Source organism: Mandrillus leucophaeus, unplaced genomic scaffold, assembly GCF_000951045.1.
Source record: "Mandrillus leucophaeus isolate KB7577 unplaced genomic scaffold, Mleu.le_1.0 Scaffold140, whole genome shotgun sequence".
NCBI classification, from domain to species: Eukaryota; Metazoa; Chordata; class Mammalia; order Primates; family Cercopithecidae; genus Mandrillus; species Mandrillus leucophaeus.
In genome coordinates, this window is record NW_012101366.1 from 6,428,687 (window position 1) to 6,443,289 (window position 14,603).

The following is a 14,603-nucleotide window of genomic DNA, read 5'->3' on the forward strand; positions in this document are numbered from 1 at the left end:
AAAAAGAAAAAGAAAAGAAAAAAAACAAAACCAAAATTTAGTTTTAGGTTTTGCAGAGTGCTTTCAAATTTAAATGTCCACATATTTTGACATAACAATTCCTAGTTTAAGAATTTATGTTATAAAAATTCTCAACCAGGGGCTGGGCATGGTGGCTCACTCAGGTAATCCTAACACTTTGGAAGGCTAAGGCAGGAGGATCACTTGAGGTCAGCAGTTCGAGACCAGCCTGGCCAACATGGCAAAACTCCATCTCTACCAAAAAATATAAAAATTAGCCGGGTGTGGTGGCACACACCTGTAATCCCAGCTGCTCAGGAGGCTGAAGCATGAGAATCCCTTGAACCCAGCAGGCGGAGATTTCAGTGAACAGAGATCGCACCACTGCACTCCAGCCTGGGCGAGACCAAGACTCTGTCTCAAAAAAAAAAAAAAAAGTACAAACTTCTCAACCAGAAGTCTGATGGCATACACGTAAGTACACTTGAATAAAGTTACTATGAAAAGGATGGCTAAATTATTGCACACCTATGTTGAACAATGCATCTGTTGGTTAAAAAAGAGAACTATTTGTACCTACATTGAAGATTCTTCAGGATACATTATTTAGTAAAAGCAAAAATTATAAACAGTATGATTTCATTATTATATTCAAAGATGTTTGTGGACACGTGCATAGAGCTTCTAGAAAATATACAACCAGTGGTAAGTAAGCCCTGGGAACTACTAGAGAGAGTGAGGACTGAAAAACATTTTTTACATTTTATGTATTTTTGAATTAATCTGAATGTGCACATATATAAAAATTATCAATCTGTTTAATATTTATACAGTTTGTTGTATCTATGTTGTATCTGAACAAAAAAGGTAATACATGCTCATTGTAAATTAAAAACACACCACCCACAGATTATTACTTGAGTCCACATCCCAAAAGAGAACAAAGATCTTCCATGTTTCTGTTATCACCAACAAATCTAATCTACATCCATCCAGCTTCCCCATCTGAATCTCAAGGAGAGAAATACAGCGGCTTCCATTGGAATGACTACTGGGTGACGCTGTATTCATCCTTTACACACATTGTCCGACAGGATCCTATGAAGCATCACTTCCATTCTAACCTCCCAAGACCTCAAATTCCTCATCCTCAAACTACATCATACATTTAGTAAGTGGAGCTGGAAATCAAGCCCAGATCTAGACCTCACATCCCACAAAACAAGCCCAGATCCAGACCTCATATCCCACATCCTCCTGGCTTTTCCCTTGGTTCAACAAGGACACATATGGCAAGCACCCAGTCTCCTCATCGCGAGGTTTCAGCACAGTTTCTCCTCCTACTCTCCTGATCCTCAGCAGTATCTTACATTCAAGACATTTTTTTCTGCAAGTCAGGGTCATACCAAACTTGATAACAAGCTGAGACAGACAGACACCGTGGACTCCACTCCAGATACCTCTACCTCTTGCAATCTAAGTACACATCCCCAGGAACCACAATCAGCCTCCTGAGACAAAGCCGTGACATCTACCTCTCTATGCCCTCTGTCCTAACCTCCTATCCTTAGGTCCCTCTTCAACTTCTCCGCAATCCGCTTACATTATGATGAAGCTACTAAAAAACACATTGAAACAAAAAAAGTCATTTTTCTGTCTTAAAACAGGATATCCAAATGTTTTTATTCTATAATAAGCCCCAGAGAGCAGACTACCTGTATACTAGTCTTTTTCCTAAAGAAAGAAGATAAATCAACCCTTCAAAAAAGCCAAAAGAGATTTCGGTACTTAGAGAAGGCAAGAAATAGGACATCTCTGCTCTGACTTGCCACTGCAAACACGATTGGGCTCCTGTGCAAGCTACTTTGAGTATGTGGACAACTTAAATGGGAGGGATGAAGTCAGGCAGAGTTGTAGCACCTGGTAATGGGCTCCCGTGATTATCTGGAGGGCCTCGGGCAGGTAGATTCTCCCAGGGTTCTATGGAGAATCCTTGGTAAAGCATCTATTGTGCTATTTGATTTTTATAAGTTTTCCTTTCTTATAATATTTAAATACATCCTGGAAGTAGTACTCTATTGATCAAAAGACTTGCATAGCCAGCAGGAAAGTCTCGAAAGGAGTTATTCAGAACAAGTCACCTATCTCAAAATCAACTGATCTAACATATCACCCAATTTTTGATTAATGGTTTTGGTCACAAGACAGGATTCATAATTGGGGAAGCATGCTACTTTGCCAAGGACCACTTTTTTTTTAGTGTAAAAATGAAGGAATTTAGTTCCTCCCAAAAGATTTCCTGTATTTCTTTTAGCAAAAGTTTTATGAACAAAATGGAAGGAATACTTAATTTATGCTAGCGTCCTAAAATAATCATGATAAAGGTATTTTAAACCTGGCTCATATCCATAAACGTTTTGGCCAAGAGTTTCAACCTCTGCTTGTCAAATCACGCATTTAGTCCACCATATAGAAGAACTGGACTTGGGGCTGGGTGCAGAGACTCACACCTGTAATTCCAGCACTGTGGGAGGCCGAGGCAGGCAAATCACAAGGTCAGGAGTTTGAGACCAGCCTGGCCAACATGGTGAAACCCCATCTGTACTAAAAATAAAAAAATTAGCCGGGTGTGGTAGTGTGCGCCTGTAATCCCAGCTACTCAGGAGGCTGAGGCAGGAGAATCACTTGAACCTGGGAGGAGGAGGTTGCAGTGAGCTGAGATCGTACCATTGTACTTCAGCCTGAGCAACAGAATAAGACTCTGACTCAAAAAAAAAAAAAAAAGAAGAAGAAGAACTGGACTTGGTCTACACTCTTTTGGAACCTAAGATAGGTTCAGACAATTTCCCCAATGTTATGTTAATAAGAAAGCAGAATGACTTTGTAAAGAAAGTGAAGGCCAGGCACAGTGGTTCACATCTGTAATTCCAGCACTTTGGGAGGCCGAAGTGGGAGGACTGCTTGAGCCAAGGAGTTCAAGACTAACCTGAGTAACACAGCAAGACCTCGTCCATACTAAAAATTTTTTTAAAAAATTAGCCAGGCGAGGTGGCATGTGCCTATAGGTGCCTGTAGTCTACACCTGTGATCACTGTACTCCAGCCTGGGCAACAGAGCGAGACCCTGTCTCAAAAAAAAAAAAAAAAAAAGTGAGCTCACACTCACCAGAAATGTTAAAAAGTACAAGAGTAGATCAACTAGCCAGGGGCGGTGGCTCACATCTGTAATCCCAGCACTTTGGGAGGCTGAGGTGAGCAGATTACCTTAGGTCACGAGTTCGAGACCAACCTGGCTAACATGGTGAAACACTGTCTCTACTAAATATGTAAAAAAATCAGCCAGGTGTAGTGGCGGGTGTCTGTAATCCCAGCTACTCAGGAGGCTGAGGCAGGAGAATCGAATTCAGGAGGCAGAGGCTGCAAGTGAGCCAAGATCGCCATTACACTCTAGCCTGGGCGACAAGAGTGAAACTCCATCTCAAAAAAAAAAGAATAGATCAATTGTCATTTGTCACAAACAAGCCTTGTCCATTGAGTCAGAGGATCTACTAAGGAGATTCTTACATCTCTAATAGATACATAAATACTCAGATATTTCTAGAAACTAAGAAAATGCCAGGTACGCTGGCTCACGCCTGTAATGCCAGCACTTTGGGAGGCCGAGACAGGCAGATCACCTGAGGTCAGGGGTTCAAGACCATTCTGGCCAACATGGTAAAACCCGTCTTCACTAAAAACTACAAAAATCAACTGGGCATGGTGGCACACACCTGTAGTCCCAGCTACTTGGGAGGCTGCAGCAGAAGAATCTCTTGAACCCGGGAGGGGGAGTGAGCCAAGATCACACCACTGCACTCTAGCCTGGCAACAGAGCAAGACTCTGTCTCAAGAAAATAAATAAAAAACTAATGAACAAAAATTGAATAAATGAATTCTGAAAGAAAGGTTATATCCTAGGTTGCTCCAAAATTTGTAAATCTTTCTCCTTCTATTTACAGCAGAGCCAGAAGGCCGAGATTTACCACCACCCCCACTAACTTATTCATCCATCTACATCACTCTCAGTGGTATTCTACACAGCTGATTACACCCTCCTTCTCCACAGGCTTTCTTCATTTATCTTCTAGAAACAGTTTGCCCTGCTTGCTTTCTTCTGCTCAACTGTCCTTCCTCACCCTCCTTTGCTGGTCTCTCCTTCATCCTAGAGCCATAGGCTCATTCCCTTGATGATCGTGTCCAATTCCATGGTTTCAAATGCCACAAGCTAATGAAGTCCCCAAATGTCACTTCTATGTCCTATCTCCCCCCGTGCTCCAAATTGATATATCTGCCTACTAACCTTCACTTAAATTTCTAGTATTAGAAACACCATATCAAAACCAAAGTTCCTGTTTTCTACCCAAGAATCTGCTCCTCTCCCAATATTCTCCATTTTGGTAAATGGCACCATCTTCCACCCAGTTGCTCTGGCCAAAAAAAATCTTGTCATTCTTCTCATACACCTCAGCTAATCCATCAGCAAATCCTGTTGGCTGTTTCTTATGGCTACACAGAGAATAGCTACTACTCATTACCTCCAAAGCTAATAACATCATCGCCTGCCAGAATATTACAACAGTGCTAAATGCAATTTTCAGGTATTTTCTGTTCCAAGCATTTTGAAACCACACTTCCTTCAACTTGTGGAAGATGACATACAAAGATAGCCACCATCAATTCCTCCCTCTTGGTACATGCATGCCACTCTACCAACTAAAGATGGAGTTTATTTCCACATCTCCCCTGAATCTGAGCTGGCCTGATGACTTGCCTTAATCAATAGAATGAGACAGAAGTAATGTGCCAATTCTGAGCCCAGCCTTTAAGAAGACTAGCAGTTTCCATTTTCACTTAGGGTAAAATTAGTCAACTGTGCCAGGAAAAAAAAAACCCCAGCTTCTTCTGAACAATAAGATACCATTTGGAGAAAGGTTACAAGGATGGCCAGTTACATCAGCAAAGCTTCCCTGGTCCTTTTACCCCAGTTTAGTAAGGGACCTGAGTGATACATGTGGATCAGAAACCACCACCTAACAGCCACAGAATGAGAAAGAATAAATTGTTCTGAGCCACTAAGTTTTGGGGTGGTTTGTTTATGCAGCAACAGATAACTGATATACCATAACCACAAGAGAATCAGCTTCCTAAACAACTAATGATAATGCAATAATGCAATAATGCCAGACATTCTAAAGACTTAGGCTCCTTTCAGCTTATAGTTCAATAGACTCCTCTAACAATATTTCTTTTTTTTTTTTTTTTTGAGAGAGAGAGAGTCTCGCTCTGTCACCCAGGCTGGAGTGCAGTGGCGCGATCTTGGCTCACTGCAAGCTCCACCTCCCGGGTTCAAGCCATTCTCCTGCCTCAGCCTCCCGAGTAGCTGGAACTACAGGCGCCCGCCACCACACCTGGCAAATTTTTTGTAGTTTTAGTAGAGACGGGGTTTCACCATGTTAGTCAGGATGGTCTGGATCTCCTGACCTCGTGATCCGCCCGCCTCGGCCTTCCAAAGTGCTGGGATTACAGGCGTGAGCCACCGCGCCTGGCCCAAGAATATTTCTACAATAACTTTAAACTATTTCCTAATCAAGTTAAGTGGTCTCAGGATAATTCTCTAAAATATCTATAATTTACGTACTATGTATTCCCCTTCAGGGCAATAAAATTCACATAATATGTCAATATTTATAACTGTGTTTATTTACCAATACTGAATACTTGCCAAACAGCAATTTCAGACCATGATAAATTACACCCTTAATTTTAATGGAACACTCAAAACGACGGATGCTTGCCACCAGCCTTCAAGCAAAATCCTCGCAGTCCAAGCCAATTTGTAACATCAGAATTATGGGGCTGAGATCTTAACTAAGAATACCAATCCTACCCCTTGGTCATTGCTACCACACTGCCACCTCCTGTCTTATGACTCTGGAAGCCTGAATCAGAGGCAACAGTTGATAAAGGAAACTCAGCTAAGAATAGCACAGCTAACCATCTCGTCTTTCCGCCTCTCCTTCCTCCCAGACCAAACCAACCGCCAGAGTTACTGAATGGCTAACTCACACCTTCCAAAAATTAGTTATTGCTAGAAAAGTTGCTGCCTGGATGCTGCTAAAAACAATTATAATGGAGTCACTTCAAATACATGAAGGTAGTTCAACAGCTTCACTTTAACACAAAATCCCAATCCTATAACCACACATTAACTAAACTGGTGTCGCTCATAGGAGTTTCAAAGCATGGCAAAGATCATTTCCCCCTTGCTGACTGCATGAAAGAGGTACACAGGCAAAAACAACAGAGCTACAGAAAAAAAATTTTAAGTCAAGCTCCTTACAGGAAAAACCCCAGATCTCTCTAATTCCAAAAGATATTTTTAAGCCTTAGCTGATAACCTATTTATTTTGAGCACAATGGCAAAACCTCAGAACAAAATACTATATGCCCCTTGTAGTTTATCATAATGGCATCTGGCCTGAACAGAGAATGTAACTGATCACACAAATCAAAGGGAAAGCCAGAAACAGAAGCCAAGATTCTCAATTTCCACTGGCTCCAGGCACATGTCATGTTTCCATAACATCTTCCTCAGGGTTACTGCGGACAGCCACACAGTAGAAGCTACTCATCAACATGCATCTAATTTTTTTAAAAACTCTTATCAAAACCAAAGTAAGAAATCTTTCAAACTCTCTCAATTTGTTTTGAGAAAATATGAAATCAGGAAAAAAATCTTTTCAGCTACAACCACTTAGGCAATCCCACACTGATCTTAAACTGAGCACTCTAAAGATAACCCAGTTTATAATCATTTAACCAGCCAAGAAAGCTTCCTAACATTCAGAACCTCAAGTCTCTGCATGTGTGAGAAACTTTCCCGAATCACAAGATTCACCTGAGCCACACACTGATAAGGAAGGAGTACCACTGATATTCATACCTGTGTTTAGATGTTCTATATTAAAAACAGCTTTTATTGTCCTAGGACTTTGAAGTCGGAGGCAGCATTGAAGGGTCATGTGCCCTGGCTAATGGGCACGTTGCTGGTCCTGACACTAGCCTATTCTATCCTTAACACCTATTAAAATGCAACACTAGCTTTTAAATAGCCACTTAAAGTAAGATACATTTAAAACCCCAATGACTTTTATAAGTTCTACCCAATTTACATGTTAAACACGAGACTAATATGGAAATAAGTTCTTCACTTTCTTTTTTGCATTTTCCCCCAATTTTACTGTGGTAAAAACACATAAAATTTACCATCTTAATCACTTTTAAGAGTACAATTAAATGGTGTTAAATACATTCATAGTGTTGGGCAACTATCACTGTTTTTTTTTTAAGTAAACAAAAAAGAACGTTTGAGCTTAGGCACCATAGTCCGTTTTAAAAGATCTTACCCTAAGTTAGCCGGGCATGAAGGCGCGTCCCTGTAATCCCAACTACTAGCAGGGCTGAGGCAGGAGGATCACTTGAACCTGGGAGGCAGAGGTTGCAGTGAGCTGAGATCATGCCACTGCACTCCAGCCTGGGCAACAGAGCGAGACTCTGAGGGGGGAAAAAAATCCTACCCTAAAAGGAAGAAAAAAATAAAGGATCCTGCCTAGAAAAATATTAACTATAATATCCTATTTTTTTACTCCTTTCTTCAAATGTATTTGTTGCTACACATAATCCTAAACAATGCCAACAGCTAAATCGTGAGGAAGTTTCATAAAAATATGCTTAGGTTCTTCATCACATAGGAAGCAGCAACAAAAAGGTTAGGTTCTGAAAAACTGAACATATGAAAAATTATTTTTATAATTTAAAAAAGTCAAGGAAATTGAACTAAAACCACCATCCCCTCAGTTCTCCAGTGTCAGCAATTTTCCTCTTCCCTCTCCCATGCCCAACAGCCCACAACATAACAAAAAAGGACATCAGTGCTATTTACATAATCACATAGGGGCACAAACAAGGCCCCACAGGATACCAGCAGCTCTTCCAACCAAACTCAGATACAACATTTCCAAGTACCAACTATTTTCCATACCCACCCTTACCTCCAAAGTGGAGGGAAAAAAGTTGAGCCTATACTTCGGAGTCGAAGTCTTCACGTTCTATAGCTTTTACATTTAGAATAGAAAGTGCAACACTATCACAGATATCCAGTGCAATCTTCTCTTTAGTCCAGATGCAGGAGACTTCAATGTCTGTAAAGTAACTGCTATAATCTTCCCCAACTGAGGGGTATCTGAATGCAGAAAAGCCACATTCCTTCCACATTCCCTTGAGACCTCAGTAATTCGGAGCTAAGCGTGGTCTGAACCAAATTCAACCTTACTCCTTCCTGAAAGGGTCCCCCCGCCAAGCTTCATTGGAAGTCAAAGCTAACCCAGCCTGCCAAGCCTCCAATCACCTCCTGGGCCTGCTCCCCTATTTAGTCAGCGCAAGCCCATTCATCCATCTCAGCGTGCATTCTCCAGCACCAGGTTCCTGACATGCCTTGTATATCAAGTATAAAGGTCACCGGTGCACATGTGGGTGTGCCTGCCTCAGATGCCCATATGATGATGGGATGGAATGAAATGACTGCTAAGCAGAAAGAACTCCACCCTCAAGTCCAGCAGGCTTGGCAAGGATTGGTTTGTGGCATTCAACTATCAGAGCAACCCCCATCAGTCAGTACAACCTCTTGACCTTCCCTTAGGTGCTGGGCATGTTGTCACCCTGATGCCTTCTCTGTCTGCTTCCAGAGCCTCTGAAAATGGTGGAATAGTCCAGATATGAGAAACTGCATCACAGCTCCAAGGGTCAGTTAAAATAATTGTAACATAGATTTCCAGGGGCAGAGGAAAAAAGTTTTGTTTTTGTTTTTGTTTTTGAGGTGGAGTTTCACTCTTGCTCAGGCTGGAGTGAAGTGGCACCATGGCTCACTGCAACCTCCACCTCCCCGGTTCAAGCAATTCTCCTGCCTCAGCCTCCTGAGTAGCTGGGTGGGATTATAGGCACCCCCTACCACGCCCGGCTAATTTTTGTATTTTTAGTAGAGACAGGATTTCACCATGTTGACCAGGCTGGTCTCGAACTCCTGACCTCAGGCAATCTACCCACCTTGGCCTCCCAAAGTGCTGAGATTACAGGCAGGAGCCACCGCGCCCGGCCAAAGGCTCTACTTTTAAAACATTTCAACACAAGCAAGGAACATGACTGTTCTATCAGTAAAAGAAATCTCCAGTGTTCTCATCCCTGTTTACTTCGTTAGTAAGATATTACTGTATCACTTAAAATCCTGAGCATTTTAATGCTAGTGAAAAATGAACTTAAAAATTTAATCTACATTATTAATAAACTGAAGATACATTGATAAATACTTGCTGTCACTGGTGACACCTTACCTTATGTGCTTTCCTAAAGAGGAACTCCTGTTTATTATAAAGTAACAAGTAACTAAGTATATATATGCTTTTGGACTAAGCAAAAGCCTTTAGGAATAAAACAGGCAGTTGTTACCAGGTAATGTTTTTAAATTAATCCCCTACACCTGGGGAGAAATTCCCATCAGCAAAAGAAAAGCAGCAGGGGAAGGCACAGTCATCTGTATTTACATGTAGCTTAATGAATTGTAAAAATCCAAAACATTTAATTTTTAAATTTAGAAACTCCCAAAAGTTAAAATGCCAGTACTTGAGGCACAACCATTTGCTTATTTATTCAACATTTTAACAAAATTAAGACACACTGACCAAACATAATAACAACTAGAATTCGCAAAATGTGCTTATGTTTTTTTCCTAACTAATTCAGGCTATGGCTTTAAGCTTCTTTTTAGGGGAATATAACTTCTCCCTCGATTTTCAATTCTTGTTAAACCAAGCTCAATTTATATGAAAGTAATGTGACCCCTACCAAACTTCCCAATTAGAACAATCTATCCAGTCACTCAAATCCCTTTCAATTATCTTAGTGAAATTTAAGCATGAGAACAAGAAAAATCCAAACCAACTCATCCTTAAAAAGAAGATTTGTGAAAATGCTTTGCCTGGGAAGACAGCTGGAATCTACACAGGCATATAGATGACATGTTTTGTAGCCATCTATTTCTCCACAGCACCAGTGAAATGCATAGCAAACTCTCCTGCTCTCCAGCACACACACTCTCACCAATATCTAACCAGATACACGCAGTCCTGATTTAAATTAACTTTCAGCTTATTGTTTGGCTCAGGTTGGGAGTTGGGGGGATGGGAGAGGGGCAGGCAGAAACCCTAACCCCATCTTGCAAAACCCAGAAAGGCTTAGAGGCCCATCCCGGTGCGACTGGGAGGCAGCAGTGCCTTTCCAACTGGAGTTAGAGCCGGAACCTATGGTGTGAGTTGGCTGAAGGTTTTAAAAAATAAAACAAAACAAAAAAATAGAGCCGGAATCTGGCCGGCTCTAGCGAAAGGAAAGAAGTCTCCACTGCTCCAAAAGGCTTCATAAGAAAAAGAAAAAGGGAAAGAGCCATGTCTCCAAAATGCTTCAGAGGCTAAAACAATCTGCAAACATTCTGTAAAGGGACATACTACACACATGATCTCGGAGACGAGAAATCCCCCTCCTTAAGTGGCACAAAATCTTCCTGTCTTCATCATTTGGTGGTTGTAAGCAAAAATGTACCCAGGAGGAGTGGGGTGGAAAGCGGGGAGACAAAGGTGCTGACTGCAAGAACCTGTAGAACTTTGGAATGACTCAAAGGCACTTCTGGGCCGGAGAGGCCCCGGCGTTTACGCACGCGTTCCAATACCCCTGGCGAGCTCACAGGGCAGAGGCAAATTCCTCTCCAGTCGGCCGCGCCCACGGCCTCCCAAATCCGGACAGAAAGGCGCGCCCCCCGCGTGTCCGCAGCTGGTTTCGCCTTTCTTGCTCCTGGAGGGGTAGGGGAATCATCCGCTGCTTCCCAAGTCCTGCAGAGTACCCCCCGAAACTGCTTGTTGCGACCCATTTCCCGTAGGAGCAATTTGACCCGCTCTGACCGAGGACATTCAGCTGTGAGCTTCCGAGAGATTTTGTAACCAATAACCATAATCCCGCGGCAGAGGCCACAGACAAGCTTTCAATTCCTACCCAGCATCATCAACACACACACACACCCCCGCCATAAACTTAAAAGCAAGGGGAAAAGACCAGAACACCACGCCACACCGCAGCCGGGTAAGCACCAAAGGACAAGAAGTTCTCAGCTGAGTCTCTCCACCCAATAACGGAGTGAGAACAGAATCGGGGGAAACAGAAGCAGCAGCTCACCTTTGCCTTTTTGGGACCGAGTGCTCAACTTCTATGGGTTTCCCGTGCAGTTCTATTTTACCTGCGGACACACAAGAAGTGAGAGACGGTCGGCCGAGTTCAGCGGCTCTCCCTGCCCGAAAGACCCGCACAGCCCAACTGGCGACACAAATGGCCTCCTGAAGCCCCCGAAGGGTCCCCGAGACCCGGACGCGGCTCCAGACGGAGGGAGAAGCCGACCCCCTCGGGCGGTGTGGGCATTTAACTCGCAGATGGTTGAGGAGCAGGGTCTGCTGACGGGCCCACTACTTGGGTATCAGTCCAGTCCCCAAAGCCTCCCCCACCCACCCCTGGGGGCCACCAACACGAAGCCCGCAAGAGGGACACGGCCCATCTTCTCACCGCCCTGGACACGCTCCACAGGACAGACTCGGGGCAGGGGGCTCCCCTGGCTTTCTTCAGGAGGGGGCGCCCTGGCTCTGCCCTCTGCTTCAGCCCAACCCGCCGGGAACACTCAGCAGTGGGCTTGGGGAGGACAGGGAGTGGCGGGAAAGGGTCGGGGACGGCAGGGGAGACCCAGAACGGGAGAACTGGCAGAGGCGCAGCTCGGCTCAGGCTGAACCAAGAGCGAAGGACTGCGAGGCGCCCGCACCACGTCTGAGTTGATTAAAAGGGAAGCCGAAAAGCACGGGGCTCCTATGGGGACCCCAGCGCAGCCTTCCCCTGGGCGTCCCGCCCCGCCCGGCACCGTCCCTCGCCCTGGCGGAGCCATACCCGGAGGCCGCAGCCCCGCGCCAGGGCCCGGAGAGCGGCGGGCGGCCCGGTGCGTGGCGGCGACTCCCTTCCAGGCGACCAGCCGCCCCCGCCCACCTGCCCCTATCGCTCGTCGGACCGGGGGAGGTGGAACGGGGAAACCGGGCACACTCTCCTCCCGCAGGGTGGGGAGGAAGCGCGGGGCCGCCTGTGCGAGGCACCAGCCCCGCGGTCTCACTCGGCAGCAAGGTCGAGGCCACTTTCCGTTCTCCACGGCCGGGGTTTCGGGGCGCAGCACAGACAGCGCCGTAAATAACGACCGAGGAAAGCAGGAAGGAATGAGACACAGGCGGGCATTCTAGCTCGGCCCCCGAGGCCCAGCGTGCCGGGGCCTGGAGCACGCGCCTGGGCCCGGGCGGGGCGCCGGGGGAGCGCGCCTCCCCCAGCCCCGCGCCCCCCTTAGCCAGCGCCGGGGCTTTCTTGACAGCGCGTCCGCCCTCACCCAACAAACCCCGGCCGGGGAAGCAGAGCCGCGGGCTGGAGTGGGAGCCGAAGCTGAGGAGAGCCCCGGCCCCCACGCGCGTGGGTGTGGGCGCTGAGGCCTCACCCCCGCTCCCCTAGCGCGCCGGGCCTGGGGCCCGCGGAGCCACCCCGGTGGGTCTGGGCGGGCGGTGCAGGGCTGGGGCGAGAGCCCGGGTGGGGCCAGGCCCGGGCCCACCTGAAAGCGCCTCGATGGCCTTGAGGGCCCAGCTCTCGTCCGGGCAGTCCACGAACGCGTAGCCAGTCTTCACCAGGAAGGGTCCCGACACCGGGATCTTGGCGTCCTTGAAGATACTTTCTAGGTCCGAGGGGGCGGCGTTGTCGCTGAGGTTTCCGATATACAGTTTGTTCATTGTGAAGAGTGGTTGTTTAAAAAAAAATTAACGAGAAAAACGAAAAATTAAAACCACCCACGGTGATGGATGGATCCAGCTGGTTTTGTTCCCCTCGTCTTCTCGCCTTTAAAATACACAAACACAGTAAGAACCAAGCACAAGAATGAGGAGCGAAAAATCAGATCCGAGGCTTGTTTTTCCTTGTCTAGATATGTTTTAAAAGAGAAAGAAAAGAAAAAGCCTAGCTACAACCCAAACGCATCCACCAGTCTTCCTAAGTCTGAGAAGGAGGCGGGATTAGCAAGAGAAAGGAGGAGGAGGAGGGGAAAAAACTACTTTTTGTCTCTTCCTCCCCAACCCCTTTGGCTTCGGCCAGCGGACTGTGAAAATATCACACTACGTGAGGCAGGCGCCGCCTCCCCATAAAAAACCCAGAAGGGTGACTGGCAGGAGGGAGGGGAGAGGAGGAGGAGGAGGGATGAAGGCGCAGGAGGCGGAAAAAATCCGCTCCGAGTGTCCGGCTTTTTGAATGAGCCACGTGTTCAAACTACAAATCAACGTCTCACGTGAGGAATCCCAGAGCCTCAATTAGAGTGGGTTTCGGAGAAAAAAAAAAAAGCGAGCGAGAGGAAGAGGGGGAGGGGAAACGAGATTGGGAGAGGGACCCTGAGAAGGGGGAGGAGGAAGAGGGAAAATGCTAAAGGAACCGCAGCCGGCACCGAGGGGAGCGCGGCGCGGGGCGCTGACGGTCACAACTCGAGTTTGGAAAGGGTTATCTGGTCTGGGCGGATCCTGGGAGGGAGGGCTGGAATATTGATTTTTTTTTTTTTTTTTTTTTAATGAGGAAATGGGTAGAGGTACTAACAGGCAATTCCTCAGCTCTAGTTACCGTAGTTTTAATCATTCGATTTTTCAAAATAGGTTATTAACAACAAAACCAGAGTCACAATCTCGAACTCGCCTGGTGGCTTTAATGGCATTAGAAGTGTAACCCCAGCAAAGCCGCAGGCACGTTTCTAAGGCTGGCAGGGACGGAAACGATGCGAGGAGGGGTGGGGGACTGGGTGAAGGGGGCAAGGGGTAGTGGCAAGACAGGCGGGCGACGCACCCCACCCTGTGCGCCCTTCTCGGGCCCCGGGCACCCCGCGAGTGGGGGCGGCCCGGGCCCGGGGCGGTGGGGGATGGGAGCCCGCAGCGTCCTGGGCGGGTGTCTGGGCGACACCTCCTCCGCCTCCGCCTGCGCTCGCGGTGGCTCTCGGCTTCGCGTTTGCCATTGGTTGCGCGATTCAGAAAAGGCTCCAGGATAAATGAGGCCGGGGGCGGGCTTGGCCACTGGTGGGGGAGGGGAGTGCAGGGGCGGAGGTTTCTAGCTAGGGGCTGGGGTCGTCGGGGACCTGGGCCGCTGGAGGAGAGAAGTCAAAGTGGGAGAAGTCGGTACTTAAAGGGAAATCCTCTCTTCCTGTAGTTTTTAAAGGGGGAGGAGTGGAGCAGGCTGGTACTTTTATTTAATTAATTTTAGTTGGAGAACTTGAGACTTAAAATTGGAAGACCGTCCTGCGTTACCCCTAGGTGGGATTCGTATTTGAAAAACTGTTCGAGCCTCTTTCTGCCTCTTTTCTGCCTACATTTGGCCATGAGAGCCATACATAATTTTCTCTATATGTAATGAGTACAATGGTGGTTG

General features: G+C 46.4%; 1 protein-coding gene across 2 annotated transcripts in view; it reads right to left on the reverse strand.

Annotated features, from left to right (window-relative positions):
* The window catches only part of IGF2BP3 (insulin-like growth factor 2 mRNA binding protein 3), a 170,332-nt gene extending 156,980 nt beyond the window's left edge, over positions 1 to 13,352 (reverse strand). For both annotated transcript variants that reach the window (XM_011973937.1, XM_011973936.1), the window contains exons 1-2: positions 12,763 to 13,352; positions 11,313 to 11,373 (exon numbers count right to left, since the gene is read on the reverse strand). In XM_011973937.1, the coding sequence (XP_011829327.1) occupies positions 11,313 to 11,373; positions 12,763 to 12,937 (236 nt within the window). In that variant the 5' untranslated portion in view covers positions 12,938 to 13,352. The remainder of the gene's footprint in view (positions 1 to 11,312; positions 11,374 to 12,762) is intronic.
* Positions 13,353 to 14,603: the final 1,251 nt, after the last annotated feature.